Source organism: Manacus candei, unplaced genomic scaffold (genome assembly GCF_025592945.1).
Source record: "Manacus candei isolate 608988 ecotype Guabito, Panama unplaced genomic scaffold, ASM2559294v1 h1tg000045l, whole genome shotgun sequence".
Lineage (NCBI taxonomy): Eukaryota > Metazoa > Chordata > Aves > Passeriformes > Pipridae > Manacus > Manacus candei.
In genome coordinates, this window is record NW_026138093.1 from 10,000,001 (window position 1) to 10,014,839 (window position 14,839).

Here is a 14,839-nt window from a genome sequence, read left to right on the forward strand (position 1 = left end):
AGATGGATGGAACTCCCCCAGACCAACGCTGGTGGGGAGATCTCTCCTCTCAACCTCAAGAAGTGACCTTGAGGGGGTCCCCAGCTGTTGTGAACTCCCAAAACCCCAATTTTCAAACCCCCCATAAATTTGCTCCAGAATGAGAGAAGTTTTCAGACAGGCAAACAACTCAGCATGGGAGAATTATATCAAAATTCCCTTCACTCTGCCATTTTTATTATGAATGTTATTGCTGTTCTTACTGTCCAAGTATAAGCTGATCCCCAGGGGAGACTGTGTGATTTAACCCCTCAAGCACTAAATTCCTTCCCATGTGCCAAGGACACAGGTTTGTTGTTGCCTCCAGCAATATCCCAGGCAGAGGAGCAGTGGCGGTGTCACATCATCACCCAGTGACTTCATCTACTGTGACACCAGGAATGGGTAACTGAGGAAATTTACAGAACGTACTCTCTGCCTGAATACAAAATAATATCACCTTTAAAACAATAGATTAAGGAGGCTGCACTTTTTAAAGGTGCAAGGAACACTAAATTCAACACTCACAGTTGAATAAATAACACTACAATAAATACTGACCTCAGAAAAGCATTTATTTTAAGTACTGAAAACCAGAAAAGGGTCTTTCCACATGGGTGTCCTGTCATCCATAACTATTAGGGAAGAATTCAATATAATAAAGAAGTATATAACTTTTCTTTCCATCAAGGTGAGATTTTCTAACATTTCACCAAACTAGGAAGCAAGAATTTTGCACAGAATTAATACTGGAGAAAAATGAGACCAGTGAAACATCCTGAGCTCAGGCTAACCTGACTGTGCTGGGGAATCAGAGCTTTCAGCATGGGAAATGAACTGCTCTGAAACAATGGGAAGAAACCAGGAATAAAGGCTGAGTTCAAATGCTCAAGAGTAAACAAATCCTTCCTCACCAAAAGGTATTAGCTACTCATCTCTAGATATCCATAGAAATAGAACTTAGGCAGTTTTTCCAGGGCTGAACAAGCTCATTCAGGGATGAAGGACTGGGACTTCTGTGGACACTTGTGTTGGTTTCTTTGGATTCTTGTGTTCATTCAGAGAGCCCTTGGAAGCACTCTGCTGTTCACTCCCAGTGCCACCAGTGTCTGGGTCCTGTCTGCAGCAGCAGTTTGCAGTGGGAGAGGAGAAATGCTTTTCTGAGCCTCTGGGCTGGACACAGGCACAGCCTGACCCTGAACCCAAGGGAAACAAAGACAAATTCCACAGCTTTAGCTGGAGCAAGGTTGGGGAGGTTTCCTGAGGGCAGCACTACACCAGACTGTTTTGTCTGTGTGTGAGACAGGCAAAACCACAAATGCCTGCACAGCCCAGAGCAGTCAGTGTGGGGCTGTGCCTGCTGCTGCAGAAACCTCGAGGGAACAAATCCAGGCAATAGTTTGGGTGCATTCCTTGCTCTGTGTCAGTGGAATAGAATGTTCCACAGGAGCTCTGTCCCCCTCTGTGGCACCAGGTGGCTCGAAGCTGAAGGGGGAGGGCCAAGTGCAAGTTCCCTTCTGAAGTGTGTGTCCCTAAGGAGGACACTTGCCTTATTATTGCTTATTATTTGTAATATCTTATAGATCTATCATGCAACACCTAAGGATGGATTCTATAGAATATGTGCCATAGATATTTGGGTTGGGTCTGGCTGAGCTGCAGTTCAGTTCCCCACAGCAGCCCTCCCAGGGCTGTGCTTTGCATCGGCAACTGGAAGGGTGTTGAGAACACCCCAGTGTTTTGGCCACTGCTGAGCACAGCACCAACAAGGTGATATTCCTTCCTTAGCTGAGGGCAAGAGCCTGGGAGGGGACCCAAGTAGGCCAGCAGACCCCAACTGACCCAAGGGACATTGCAGACCATGGGAGGTCAGCTCAGCTCTAAAAGCTGAGGCAGGGAGCAGGAGGGGGGCATTCATTGTCTGATGGCTGCCTGCTGAGGAACTGTCCCGCGTCCCCAAGCCCTGCTCCTCGGGAGTGGCCGACCATGGCTGCTCATGGGAAGCAGAGAACAAACCCTGCTGTCTTTTGCTTTAAATAAACTGTCTTATATCAACCCACAAGATGTTTTTTTTTCCACCTTACTCTCGCCCCTGTCCTGCTGGGAAGGGGAGTGATAGAGTGGCTTGGTGGACACCTGGTGTCCAGCCAAGGTCAACCCACCACACACCTGAACACTCCCAGAGACTCCACCGCCTCCCTGGGCTACTTCTTCCAATGCCTGAACACTCTCTCAGGGGAAAAAGGGGTTTTTAATATATAATCTGAGCCTCGCCTGATGCAACTTAAGGCTATTTCCTCTCTTCCTGTCACTACAGGCTTGGCAGAAGAGACCGACCCCCACCCCACTAAAACCTCCTTTCAGGTCATTGTAGTGAGGTCCCCCCTGAGCCTCTGCTTCTCCAGACTCAACAAACCCAGTTCCCTCAGCCGTCCCTCAGCAGACATGTTTTCCAGAGCCTTCCTCAGCTCCGTTCCCTTCTCTGGACACGCTCCAGCCCCTCAAGGGCCTTTTGGCACTGAGGGCCCAGAACTGGACACAGCACTCCAGGTAGGGCCTCCCCAGTGCCCAGCACAGAGGGGCAATCAGTTCTCTGCTCCTGCTGGCAACACTCTTCTCCACTAAGGCCACGATGCCCTTGGCCTTCTTGCCCCCCTGGGCACACTCTGCCTCATATCCAGCCGCTGTCAAGCAGCACCCTCAAGTCCCTTCCTGCTGAGCAGCTCTCCAGCCCCTCTGCCCCCAGCCTGGAGCATTCCAGGGGGTTGTTGGACCCAAGTGCAGGACCTGACACTTGGCCTTATTGATCCAGCCTGTCCAGATCCCTCTGCAGAGCCTTCCTGCCCTCCAGCACATCCACACTCACACCAACTTGGTGGTGTCCACGACTTTACTGAGGGGGCACTCAGGACTCTTGGGTGCATCCCATGTGGGCCCAGGCACTTGGGGGGGTCTCACTGGCAAAGCAGGTCACTGACCATTTCCTCCTGCATTGTGGGAGCTTCACTCAGCTCCCCATCAGCAGTTTCCAGCCAAAGCCTGCCTGCCAGGTGTCCAAGGGGTCAGTTCTGCTGCCCCCTCCTTCCTTCCCCCACAATGCAAAACTCCCTCATTTTGTGTCACTCTGCCCCAGACAGCTCCAACCACCACCTCACCCACCACTCCCAGAATCATGGAATGCTTTGGCTTGGGAGGGGCCTTAAAGAGCATCTCAGCACCGTCAGAGTCAAGAATTCCTTCCTACTATCTCCTCAAACCCTTCCCTCTATCTGTGTGAAGCCGCTGCCCCTTATCCTGTCACTCCAGGCCCTTGTCCAAAGTCTCTCTCCATCTTTCTTGTTGGCTCCCTTCAGGCACTGGAAGGCCACAATTAGGTCACCCCAAAATCTTCTCTTCTCCAGGCTGAACAATGCCAATTCTCTCAGCCTTTCCTCACAGCAGAGCTGCTCCATCCCTCTGAGCCTCTTGCTGCTCCCCTCTGGACTCGCTCCAACAGGTCCATGTCCTTGCAGTGCTGGAGCCCAGAGCTGGAGGCAGCTCTGCAGGTGAGGCAGCATTACAGCCGTGTGTGTTCCAGCAAGGACATGCTGGAACCTCATGGAACCAAGGACCATTGCGACACTGCAGGGCCTTCTGGAGCCAAAGGGCATTGCAGATCATGGGAGGTCATCTCAGCTCTAAAAGCTGAGGCACGGAGCAGGAGGGGGGCCTGGGACACTGTGGAATCTCATGGAATCAAGGGAACACTGTCACCCTGGGAAAACTCCTGGAATTCAGGGCCCATTGTGACACTGCAGGTCCCCATGGAACAAAAGAAACCCTGGAACGCTGTGGAAACTCCTGGAACCAAGGGACCATTGTGACATTGAGGGGGCTCCTGAAATCAGGAGTCCATTGGGACAATCCAGGGCCTCATAAAATCAAAGAAATTCTGGGACACTGTTGAACCTCCTGGAACCAAGGGTTCCTGGGGACGTGTGTCCTCCTGGAACCAAGGGAGCCCGGAGATATTTCTGAACCTCCCAGAATCCAGGGGCCACTGTGACCCTGCAGAACCTCCTGAATTCAAGTGGTCCTTGTGAAACTGCAGGCTCTCCTGGAACCCAAGGATTCCTGGAACACTGCAGAGCTCATGGAACCAAGGGACCACTGTCCCACTGCAGCTCCTTCTGAAGCACAAGGGACCCTGGGACAATGGGAAATCTCTGAGAATCCAAAGGGCATTTGGGGACTGAAGGGCCTCGTGGGACTAAAGGAACCTTTGGAGACTGTGTAAGCTCATGGAATCCAGGGGCCATTGTGACCCTGTGGAAACTCCTGGAATCAAGGGGCCATTGGGACACTACGAAGCCTCGTTGAAGCCAAGGAATTCTGAGACTGTGCCTCCTCATGGAACCAAGGGGGCACTGGGATATGCGGAGCCTCATGGGACCAAAGGATTCCTGAGACATTTTGGAACCCCATGGAATCAAGGGTCCATTGTGACATGTGGGGCCTCCCAGAAGCAAAGGAAACCTGAGAATTTTTGTGGGAATGAGTTAAGGCAGCAGCAGCTGCATTCAGTTAATCAGGATGCAAAAGGAGGTGTTTTGGCCTTGACTGGTGTTTTCCATCCAGAGAGTTCCAAAGTGGAAACCCACTTGGAACGCTCTGCATGGTAGCCTGTGTTTTCCTCTGGTGGCTGAACACAGCCAGCACATGAGGAGAGGGGAATGTGTGGGATCAGGGCACTGCTTTGGGGCCATGCTGGGAATTCCAGTGGACTAAAAGACAAAGCTCAGGTGCTGTTTCCAAAGGACCCCCAATTAAAAGGGGACACCGGAAAGATGGGGGGACAAGTCCCACAATGGAACTCTGTGTGTGCAGCCTCATTTTCTCCTTCAGTGCCCATCTTTGGTGGCCCCGACGTGTGACCTGTGCTCTGGGACACTCTTCCAACACCCACCACTCGATGGAGGTGGGAAGTGCTGGCATTCATCTTGTGGGAACGGGACAGTGGAGCCTGCGGCACAGGAATCTGCGGAGCCCTGTAGGAACAATGTGGCAGGGAATTTCCCAAGAATACAGACTTCCTTGGAAGATTTGGCAACAGGTCTTGAATGCACAGGACAGAAGGTTATGGCTGAGCAATAGGGATGAGCAATGAACATTTCCTTTGATGCAGCCGTGGAGAGTAACAGAGCCTGATGTAGGGACAAAGGGACAATGATGGCAATATTCTATTTCAATTTGGACACCTTGAAAATGCATCTTTTAGACTTGTTGGACGACATCTTTGGGGAGAAGGAAGATGTATTCCCTGCCGTTTGTATCTGCTCTGCTGCTCAGTCTATTGATATCCCTGCTGACAGGGCTTTAGGGCCTCTGCTGAGGGCTCTGTCTTCTACCTTGACTAGTGGGAATTTCCTTCTGGTGGGGGGGTCTCTCTCCTGCCTTTAATGGTGCTCATTTACCTCCTATGGGGGGGTTTTCCACCCCCGTCCTTCCTCATGGCGCTTTTGGGAAACGGGGCTGCTTTTGGCTGCGGCCGTGTAGGGGCCACGCTGGGGCTGGATGCCTGAAGACACACAGCCCTGGAACCGTTGGATCTCCTGGATAATTGAAGTGCCTCTAACGGAAGGTGCATGGCCTGCCTGCCCCTCCCGCTGAGCAGCAGCTCCATCTCCATCTCCTGCTCCTGCCCAGCGGCTTTCCAGAAATCCAGAGCTCAGTGTGGATTGAACGCTATGGCAAGGGACAGGATAAAGTTGCTTGGCTTCCACGCTTGGTGTCTCAGTGTTTGTGATTTTGGGAATCCTCATGAACCTGTAACAATGCCAGATTATCTGTTGTCGTAAGATATGTAAATGAGGATTGTTTTTATATATGTTTAATTCTTCCTTGAAAATAGAACTAATAGAAAACAATGTAAAAAAAAGGAAAGAGAAAGAAAGAAAAAAAGCAAATACAAAGAAAAAAAGGAAGAAAAAAGAAAAAAAAGGAGAAAAAAGAGAAAAAAGACAGAAAAACAGGAAAAATGAGACAAATAATAAAAAAGAATGAAAAAAAAGAAAAAGGGAAAAAAGAAAGCAGAAAGAAAAAAAGAAAGAAAAAAGAAAGAAAAAAGAGGGAAAAAAAAAAGACAGAAAACCAAAAAAACCAAAAACCGTATTATCCTCACTCTGCTCACATGCAAAGGGCCGCCGTGATCCGCCGCAAGGACTACAACTCCCGTGGTGCCTCGCGCGGAGCGAAGGCGTGGCGGTGGGCCTACGGAGGCGTGGCCGCGCGCTGATTGGCTGCGGCGGTATTCGCTAAAGGCGCTGCGCGCGCAGAGCGCCGCGTTGGCTGCCGGGAAGCGATGATGGCGGCGGGGCCTGCATTGTGCTGTAAGAGCTGGCGGGAGGTGCCGGAGAGCGGGGCTCTGGGGATCCTCTCGGGCTGCTAGGAGTGCGACTGTGGGTGGAAAGGCTGGGGGGCTCGGGAGGGTTTAGCGGGGGGGTTCGGGGGTTCCCGAGGGTCAGACCACAGGGCCTTGGAACCCTCTTGGAGGCTTCGGGATCCGGGGGGGCCTCCCAAGAACCCGGATTTTCGATTCGACTCCTGAGAAAGTCCCTCGGAAAAAACATTCAAAACCACCCAATCAACAAAAGAACCCCGAAAAAAAGTCAAGGAAAAACTGCAAGGGCCAGGATGATTTTATTGCTTTGCTTCAGTTTTTCCTTGGTCTCCTCATTCTCAGATTCATTGCTCCCTTCCTTTACAGAAAGCTTTTTTGCTGTTCTATGGTTTTGGGGTTCCTGAGGGGGTTTTGTGGTCCCTTAAAGGCTTTCAGGGATCCCTGAGGAGGTTTTGGGGTGTCTCTGAGGAGGTTTGGTGTCCTGAGGGGACTCAGGGGGGAGGTTGAAAGTCCCTGAAGGTGTTTGGGAATCCCTGAGGGAGTTTTAGAGTCTCCGAGGGAATTGGGAGGTCCTGGGGGCTTCGAGGGTGTCTTTGAAGCAGTTTTGGGAGTTTTTGGGACTCCCAGGTGGTTTTGAGGGTCCTTGAGGAGGTTTTGGTGGTCCCTGAAAGAGCTTGGGGAGTCCCAGGTGGGTTTTCCGGGTCACTGACAGGGTTTAGGGGGCCCTGGGGAGGGGGTTGAGGTCTCTGAGGGGATTTGGGGTGTCCTTGAGGAGGTTTCAGTTGGTCCAGCGGTGGATTTCTGAGGGCATTTCAGGGGTTTTGAAGGGATTTTGGGGTGTCTCTGTGTCAGTCCAGCCTGGCCACGGCCAACTACAACTCCCATGAGGTCCCGCAAGACCCACCATCTCCCCCCCCGCCACAGCGCCCTCTACTGGCCCGGCGAACCGACCCCAGGGAAAAGGGATCCCAATGCCCGTCCCGAACCCCAGAGACCCCCAACACTCGGCACACAGAGACCCTACAGGGAGGAGGCCCGGGGGTGCCCTAAAACCCATCAGTGGGGTTCAGGGGATCTCCCAGCCCCCAGGGGAAGGAGTCCTGGGGGTGCCCCCCAAAGTGCGGGGGGGAGATGTACCACATCCGGGTGAGGGGATCCCAGCGCCCCAGCTGCGGGCGCTGATTTGAGCAGCTGCAAGTGCTGAGACGGTGGGCACCCAGTATATGCCAGTGACCTCCCAGTGACCCTCAGTCTGACCCAGTAACTCCCCCAGTGACCACCCTGTGTGTCCCAGTGACCTCCCACTGCCCTCCAGTATGGCCCAGTGATCCTTCAGTGAGCACCCAGTAACCCCCAGTATGGCCCAGTAACCTGCCAGTGTCCCCACGTGTGTCCTGGTAATCCCCCAGTAACTCCTCAGTCCCTCCCAGTGCCCCCTGGTTCCCCCCAGTGTGTCCCACTATCCCCCAGTAATCACTCAGTGTCCCCCAAAGCCCCCCAACTGTCCCCAAGGTGTCCCCAGATGCCCTTGGCCTTTTTGTGAGTGGTGGGGGGGCGTTTTTGGGGTCAAAGGGTCCGGGAGGGCTCCTGGGGTGAGATGGAGGGTTGGGGATATCAGGGATGGGGTTTGGGGATAATGGGGGCAGTGGGGAAAGGTTTGGGGACAGTGGAACTGGGGGTGTCAAAGGGGGAAATTGGAGCCATGAGGAGGCCCTGGGGACATTGGAAACACCAGGGAAGTCTCAGGTTGTCAATGGGGGAATTGGGGACACCAAGAGGGTCTTGGGGACACCAGGAGGGTCTCAGGACTCGCCTGCTTGTGGTGCTGCCACTCCTCTCCCCCACAGGCTCTATTAACCCCCCCAAATGTCCCCTAACCCCCCTTTTCCCTTTAATCCCCTCCCCCCACATATCCCTTTGACCCCCCAATGCCACAAAGACCCCTTTTAACTCCCAAAAATGCACCCAAAGCCTCCCAAAATCTCCCAAATCCCCATCCAAATCCCCATCCAAACCCCCCTAAATCTCCCCCAGGCTTCCCCTCAAATCCCTTCCAACCTCCCCCAAGAGGGATCACCCGGCACCCTGGGACAGGAACACAGTGGGCTGTACTGGGAGGGAACTGGGCTGTACTGGGAGGGCACTGGGGGGGGGGGGCTCAGGTGTCCCACGACAACATGACCCAGCTCCAGGGGAGCAGTGAGGAGGTACTGGTCTGTACTCCCAATCCCCAAAGCCCCTCCCCAGCTCCCCCAGGACCCTCCTGGACCCCAAAGCCCCCCAGGCCCCCCCAGGCCCCTGACTTGGTTCTGCTGCCCCTTGAGCATCTGCAGCTGCTGCAGAACCAGGCATTTCATCAGCAAATGTGCAGGTGACACCAAGCTGGGGGTGTGTTGATGTGCTGGAAGGCAGGAGGGCTCTGCAGAGGGACCTGGCCAAGCTGGATCCATGGGCTGATTGCAAGGGGATGAGGGTCAAGCAGGCCAAGGGCCGGGTCCTGCCCTTTGGCCACAAGAAGCCCCGTCAGCCCCCCGGGCTGGGGCCAGAGTGTCTGGAGAGCAGGCAGGCAGAAAGGGAGCTGGGAGTGGGGATGGACAGGGAGCTGAACAGGAGGCAGAGTGTGGCCAGGTGGCCAAGAGGTCCAATGGATGGTGGCCTGGCTGAGGAAGAGTGTGTCAGCAGGAGCAGGGAAGTGATTGTTGGGCTGGAGTGAGCGCTGGTGAGGCCACCCCTGGAGTGCTGTGTCCAGCTCTGGGCCCCTGAGTTGAGGAAGGCCCTGGAGGGGCTGGAGCAGGTGCAGAGAAGAGCAGCGAGGCTGGGGAAGGGAGTGGAGCACAAGTGGTGTGAGGAGAGGCTGAGGGAGCTGGGGTTGTTGAGGCTGGAGAAGAGGAGGCTCAGGGGAGACCTCCTGACTGTCTGCAAGTCCCTGCCAGGAGGTTGGAGCCAGGTGGGGGTGGGGCTGTTCTGCCAGGAAGCAGCAGTAGGACAAGAGGGCTGGGTCTGGAGCTGTGCCAGGGGAGGTTTAGGTTGGATATTGGGAAGCAATTTTTTGCTGAGAGAGTAATCAGATATTGGAATGGGCTGGGCAGAGAGGGAGTGGAGTCAGCATCCCTGGAGGTGTTTAAAGTGAGACTGGATGTGGCATCAGTGCCATGGTCTGGGAACCACGGCGGGGTTTGATCTAGGGTTGGACTTGATGATCTCGGAGGTCTTTTCCAGCCTGGCTGATTCTGTGATTCTCTGATTGCCATTCCTATGGCAGCACACGCTTGAGGCTCTATCCCCAGGGTGATAGAGATGTCTGTCCATATCTATCTCCACGGTTAGTCTGTAAATGTGTGGTGTTAGCAAAGCAGGCTAAGTTCTGGGGTGGTTGTAGAAGGAGAAAGAAACCCAGAGGCCAGTGCAAGCAGGCAGCCCTCAGCTTGCTCATCATCTCCCCTCCCTGTTCATGTCCTTGAGCCCAGGCCCTGAGGTGAGCCTGAGAACTGGCCCAGAGGTGAGCCCAGAGCTGTCCCTGAGGTGAGCCTAAGTGCAAGGCAGAGGTGCTGCTGAGGAAGGAGAGCCCCGTGGTGGGGAAGAGACAGAAGCTGTGAGTGCCCATCCCCGAGCAGGTTCTGTCTCCATCCCCTGTGTGCCAGGTGAGCTGGGGCTTTGCTGCAGAGCTGCGGGCGCTGATTTGAGCGTCTCCAAGTGCTGAGATGGTGGGCACCCAGGAACACAAACTGTGCCTGGCCACGGAGCCTGCAAGGAGGAGCAGAGACAGCCCTGGCAGTGTGGGGGTCCAGGTTGTCCCTGTGCCTTCCCCTGCAGGTCCTGGCTGTCCCTGCTGGGCCCCTGTCCATCCCCATCAGGTCCCTGCCCGTCCCCCCGGGCTGAGCTCCCCCCAGGAAGTGCCGTGGAGCTGAAGCTGCTGCCATCCCCCCCTGCAGCCGCTGCCCCAGCCAAGGGAGCAGCAAAGGCAGGGCCAGGAGCAGAGGCAGCAGTAGGGGAGCACTGGGGGGGCTGAGAAGCTCTTGTGTGGGGCAGGAAAGAGGCGCTGGGCACGAGGCCGGGGCTGTGCTGAGCAGGCCCAGCCCTCACATCCCCCCAGCCAACGCCGGCTGCCCGGGGGGCTTGGGAGGGACCCCCAGCCCGTGTGCCCCACACTGAGCTGGCAGAGAGAGAGCCAAGGGATAGGGCCACGGGCAGGGCCACGGGTGAGGGACAGGCAGGGCCATTGCAGTGCCACGGTGAGGGCACAGCCTGTGGCAGCAGAGCTGCCCAGGGCCGGGGGCAGCCGGGGGTGTTGGTACCAGCCAGTACTGGGGCCAAGCAGAGCATGAGGCTCTTGCAGAGCCCTGGAGCAGCCTCCCACTTGCCAGCCCCACCCTGGTGGGGTGACACTGTCCCCTTCCTACAGGACACTCCCCCAGAAATCTTCGGGGGGGCCTTTTGTGTCTATTCCTGGTTGCTGATTCCTGCTGGGGACCTGAGGGAGCCTCTGCAGTCCCATGCATGGGGCACAGTCTCCTTACCAGAGCTTGACTCACTGCAGACTTTGCAGGGAAATCTGTGCTGGCAGCTGCATCCTGAGCCCGAGGGCAGTTTGTATCCCCAAGTGCTGATCCATCCTGGACACCCAAGGGATCCTCTGCCATTCCATCCATGCAGCAGGAGTCACCCTCCTGCCCTTGACTCCCTGCAGAGGGAACAAGTGCCATCTCTCTGTCTGGGAAAAGCCAGATGCTGCCCCTGGGCCATCAGAAGTGGTGCTGAAGCCTCTTTCAGCCCAGCCCCGGGTGCAGTTTTCTCATCCCCTCACCGAGTTCCCGCTCCCCCAGCCGGCACTGACCAACCAGGGCATTTGGCACACTTGGTTTGGTGGTTTGGAGAAACAGCTTCAGACTGGCAGGGGCCAGAGAACTACGAGTAACAGCCATAGCAAGTTTTAAGTGACACTGCATTAATACAGCTTTTGATTAATATATAGCAACTCAATGAAGTGCTCATGAAGTGACTTTGCTCCCCTCATCCTCCCAATTAAACACCTTTTTTTGGGCTGAATCTTCATATTTTGGAGTAGTTTTTGGCTGATTCTTAACTTTTTGCAGTTTGCACAAGGGGTTCATCTCGCTGTTTCTGAGGGGTTTTTTGCCTGAATCTCGGTGGTTTGGGTTTTTCTGGGCTGAATCTTGATGTTTTGGAGGTTTCTATGGACACAGAATGCCTGGTGAGTTCTAGAGATGGACTTGGGCAGGAGGAACTCCCAAACCAACGTGCTCAGCATTTGTTTTCCCCCTCATCAGGATTTCTCCTTCCTAAAGCTTGGGCAGATGGAGGAGGAGGCTGCGAGGAAGAGGAAGATGCCTTGGACCCCCCAGGCAGGTGAGGAGGAAGTCAGTGTCCCTTTGGGCGGGTGTTGTGCTGGCTCTGTCAGCCCAGCATGGCCCCGGCTGCAGGACAACCCCGCTGGCGCCGCCGTCCTGCCGGGGCCGGAGCTGGGGGGATGTCCTTGGCCTTCCCTGTGGGCCGGAGGCAAATCCCCTGCCTGTCCTTCTTGCTTCCTGCCCCAGGCCCCGAGCTGAGGACGCAGAGCCTGGAGGACAAATCCCCCTGTGAGACCCTGGTGGGAGAGGCCGTTTTGAAGGGCTCCCCGGCGCAGGAAGGCAGCGGGGAGGAAAAGGGCCGGAGATCCCCCCGCAGGAGGGGCTCCAAAGCCAGCCCAGGGTGCTCTGAGGAGGAAAGAGCCAGCCTGTGCCAGGAAGGCGACTGGAGCTTCAGGCAGAGCTCTGAGCTGGTGGTCCCTGATCAGCCTCCCAGCAGGGAGAAGCCCTTCAAGTGCTTGGAATGTGGGAAGAGCTTCAGGAGGAGCTCCGAACTCCTCACCCACCAGCATGTCCACACTGGGGAACGTCCGTACACGTGTGGGGAATGTGGGAAGAGCTTCAGCCAGAACTCCAACATGATCCGACACCAGCGAATCCACACCGGGGAACAGCCTTACACGTGTGGGGAATGTGGGATGAGCTTCAGAGAGTGCTCCACCCTCCTCACCCACTGGCGCATCCACAGCGGGGAACGGCCCTACACATGTAGGGAATGTGGGAAGAGCTTCAGGAATAATTCGAACCTGATCCAACACCAGCGCATCCACACTGGGGAACGGCCCTACATGTGTGGGAAATGTGGGAAGAGCTTCAGGCAGAGCTCCAACCTCCTCAAGCACCAGCAAATCCACACTGGGGCACGGCCCTACAAGTGCTTGGAATGTGGGAAAAGGTTTCAGACCAGCTCAGATCTGCTCAGGCATGAGCAGACACACACGGATGAGAGGCCCTTCCGCTGCACCGACTGTGGGAAGGGCTTCAACAGGAACTCTCACCTTGTCACCCACCGGCGCATCCACACTGGGGAGAGGCCCTACAAATGCTTGGAATGTGGGAAGAGCTTCACCCAGAGCTCTGGCTTGACCTCACACCAACGGACCCACCAGTAAGGGAAGCCTGATGGTGAGGGAATCCCTGGAGTCCAATGACTGTCAGTCCATCCCTTTCGACCAGAAAGGGCCAGTCCCCTTTCACAGGGGCAGCTTCTTCCAACAGAACCCTTCTTGGGGGTGTGTGGAGATTCCTGCCTTGGCTGGGGACCCTCCAAGATCACTCCTGGAGGTTGAGAGCAGAGATCTCCCCACCAATGTTGGTCTGGGGGAGTTACATCCATCTCTAATTAAGAATTATTGCTTTTGTGCCAATTTCAGTAGAATTGCTTGAACAATTGATTTAATGTAGAGCACTGTTCTGTCTTATCCTGTACTCCTGGTAGTTTTAGTGTTTCTATTATGCAGTAAATAATTCTGATGAAGATCTTTTGTCTGATCATTTGGTGCCCTAAATAATTCTTTTCTATGAGTAGATCTGATTTGCCATCATTAAAACCTGGGGGACAAAAGTGGTTCAGTCACACCTCTGTAATTCCTCTAAACTGAAACTGTTGACATGATCCAAGGCTGAGATTGGATCCAGCAGCTCCCAGCACCCCACAGTATGTTAGGAGCTCAGCAGGACCACCTCTCTTTCCCAACATCCCTGTGCCCAAAGACCCCCATGGGACCGTCAGACCTACCAGACCACCGGCCCTTTTCCACCCTTCTTCCTGTTCCTCTCACTTTTCTATAGTCCCCTCAATCCCCAGTGTCCCCCCCCATCACTCTGGGGGTCCTAACCCCCATTTTTACCCCCTTTCTCACCCCTTCCACATCATGCCCCCACTCCCTAGCCCCCTCATGCTCAGTTTGGGGATCCTACCTTGCCCTTTCCCCACTCTTCTGACCTCTCCCACCCATTTCCCATCATCCATCCCCCAAACCTCAGAGCTCCTCCCCCCTCCACTTTTGGGGGGTCCCACTCCCCTCCCACTCAGTTTGGGGTCCCACCACCCCTTTTATCCCCTCTGACCCCCCTTTTCCCACCAACCTCCCCTTTCCCACTCCCCGCTCGCCCAAGAGCTCCTCGCCCGCAGCCGAGGGGGCTCACAGCATCACCAGTGCCCAAAGAAGTCCCACCAGAAAAGGGGTTAGGTAGGGTCCTGGGTGGGCTTTGAGTGTGTTTGGGGGTCCCTGAGGGGCTGTGGGAAGGTTTTGGTGGGGCCCCAGCACCTTTTGGGGTGAGCTGGGTGCTGTATTGAGGGGCAGGTGCCCTCCCAGAGCCCCCCCCCCAGAGTGGGTTGACACAGGGGGAACACAGGGGGGTCCCAATTCCAGATCCATCATAGGGCCGGTTCTGCCCCCCCCAAACTCGGCTCCTCGCTCTGGGTCCCCCCCGCCACTCCCTACTGCCCCCCAATAACCAGGACTGGGGAGAACTGGGAAGCTTTACTGGGAAAACTGGGAGCAACCAGGCAGAACCTTCCGACCTCTCTCCCAACTTCTATTCTGAATCCTAGTAACAAATCTTTTAATTCTTACATGAATCGGTAGCCAACCAGTCGAACATCCATTTATTATCATCGGACAACTCGCCTCAACTACCTACTTCACAATCATTCTCATCTTATTCCCCATTACTAGTCTCCTAGAAAATAAGATACTCAACCTCTAACCACTCTAATAGTTTATAAAAAACGTTGGTCTTGTAAACCAAAGACTGAAGGCCGCCCCCTTCTTAGAGTTTTCCAAAAAATATCCAAGCACCCCCCAACTTTCCAATCAACACGTACATCAAGGGGAGGGTCCTCCCCCCTCCCCCCATACCCTACGGTATGTATTACTTTGCATAGCATCCTCCGCCACATTAGACATAACATGCATGTAGGAAAATCTGACATACTATTATTGCAAAACCATCCAAATTTCCATACTATCTCCCATACAATCCAAAACTTGTCATTCACAGATCTAGGCACATTCCCACACAAGGACATAACATGTCATGTTCTAGGAATAATCCCGCCAAACGAACTAAA

At 54.7% G+C, this 14,839-nt stretch overlaps 2 protein-coding genes across 3 annotated transcripts in view; one reads left to right on the forward strand and one right to left on the reverse strand.

The window, feature by feature from the left end:
- The window catches only part of LOC127474895 (uncharacterized), a 50,931-nt gene extending 46,692 nt beyond the window's left edge, over positions 1-4,239 (reverse strand). Inside the window, exon 1 of the mRNA XM_051796216.1 lies at positions 4,075-4,239. The gene's annotated coding sequence lies outside the window, so the exon portion shown is untranslated. The remainder of the gene's footprint in view (positions 1-4,074) is intronic.
- Positions 4,240-6,348: 2,109 nt separating this feature from the next.
- LOC127474870 (zinc finger protein 239-like) lies at positions 6,349-13,308 on the forward strand. 2 transcript variants are annotated; one of them, XM_051796187.1, is made up of 3 exons: positions 6,349-6,386; positions 11,686-11,764; positions 11,953-13,308. In XM_051796187.1, exons 2-3 carry the CDS (start codon positions 11,713-11,715, stop codon positions 12,873-12,875), a joined length of 975 nt encoding a protein of 324 aa, XP_051652147.1. In that variant the 5' UTR covers positions 6,349-6,386; positions 11,686-11,712; the 3' UTR covers positions 12,876-13,308. The 2 variants fall into 2 exon arrangements, with proteins under 2 accessions (XP_051652147.1, XP_051652146.1); XM_051796186.1 differs by having other exon boundaries at positions 11,686-13,308.
- Positions 13,309-14,839: the final 1,531 nt, after the last annotated feature.

Bases quoted from the DNA above. Each gene is read 5' to 3' on its own strand.
- LOC127474870 (XM_051796186.1), top strand. From the start codon at position 11,823: ATGGCCCCGGCTGCAGGACAACCCCGCTGGCGCCGCCGTCCTGCCGGG.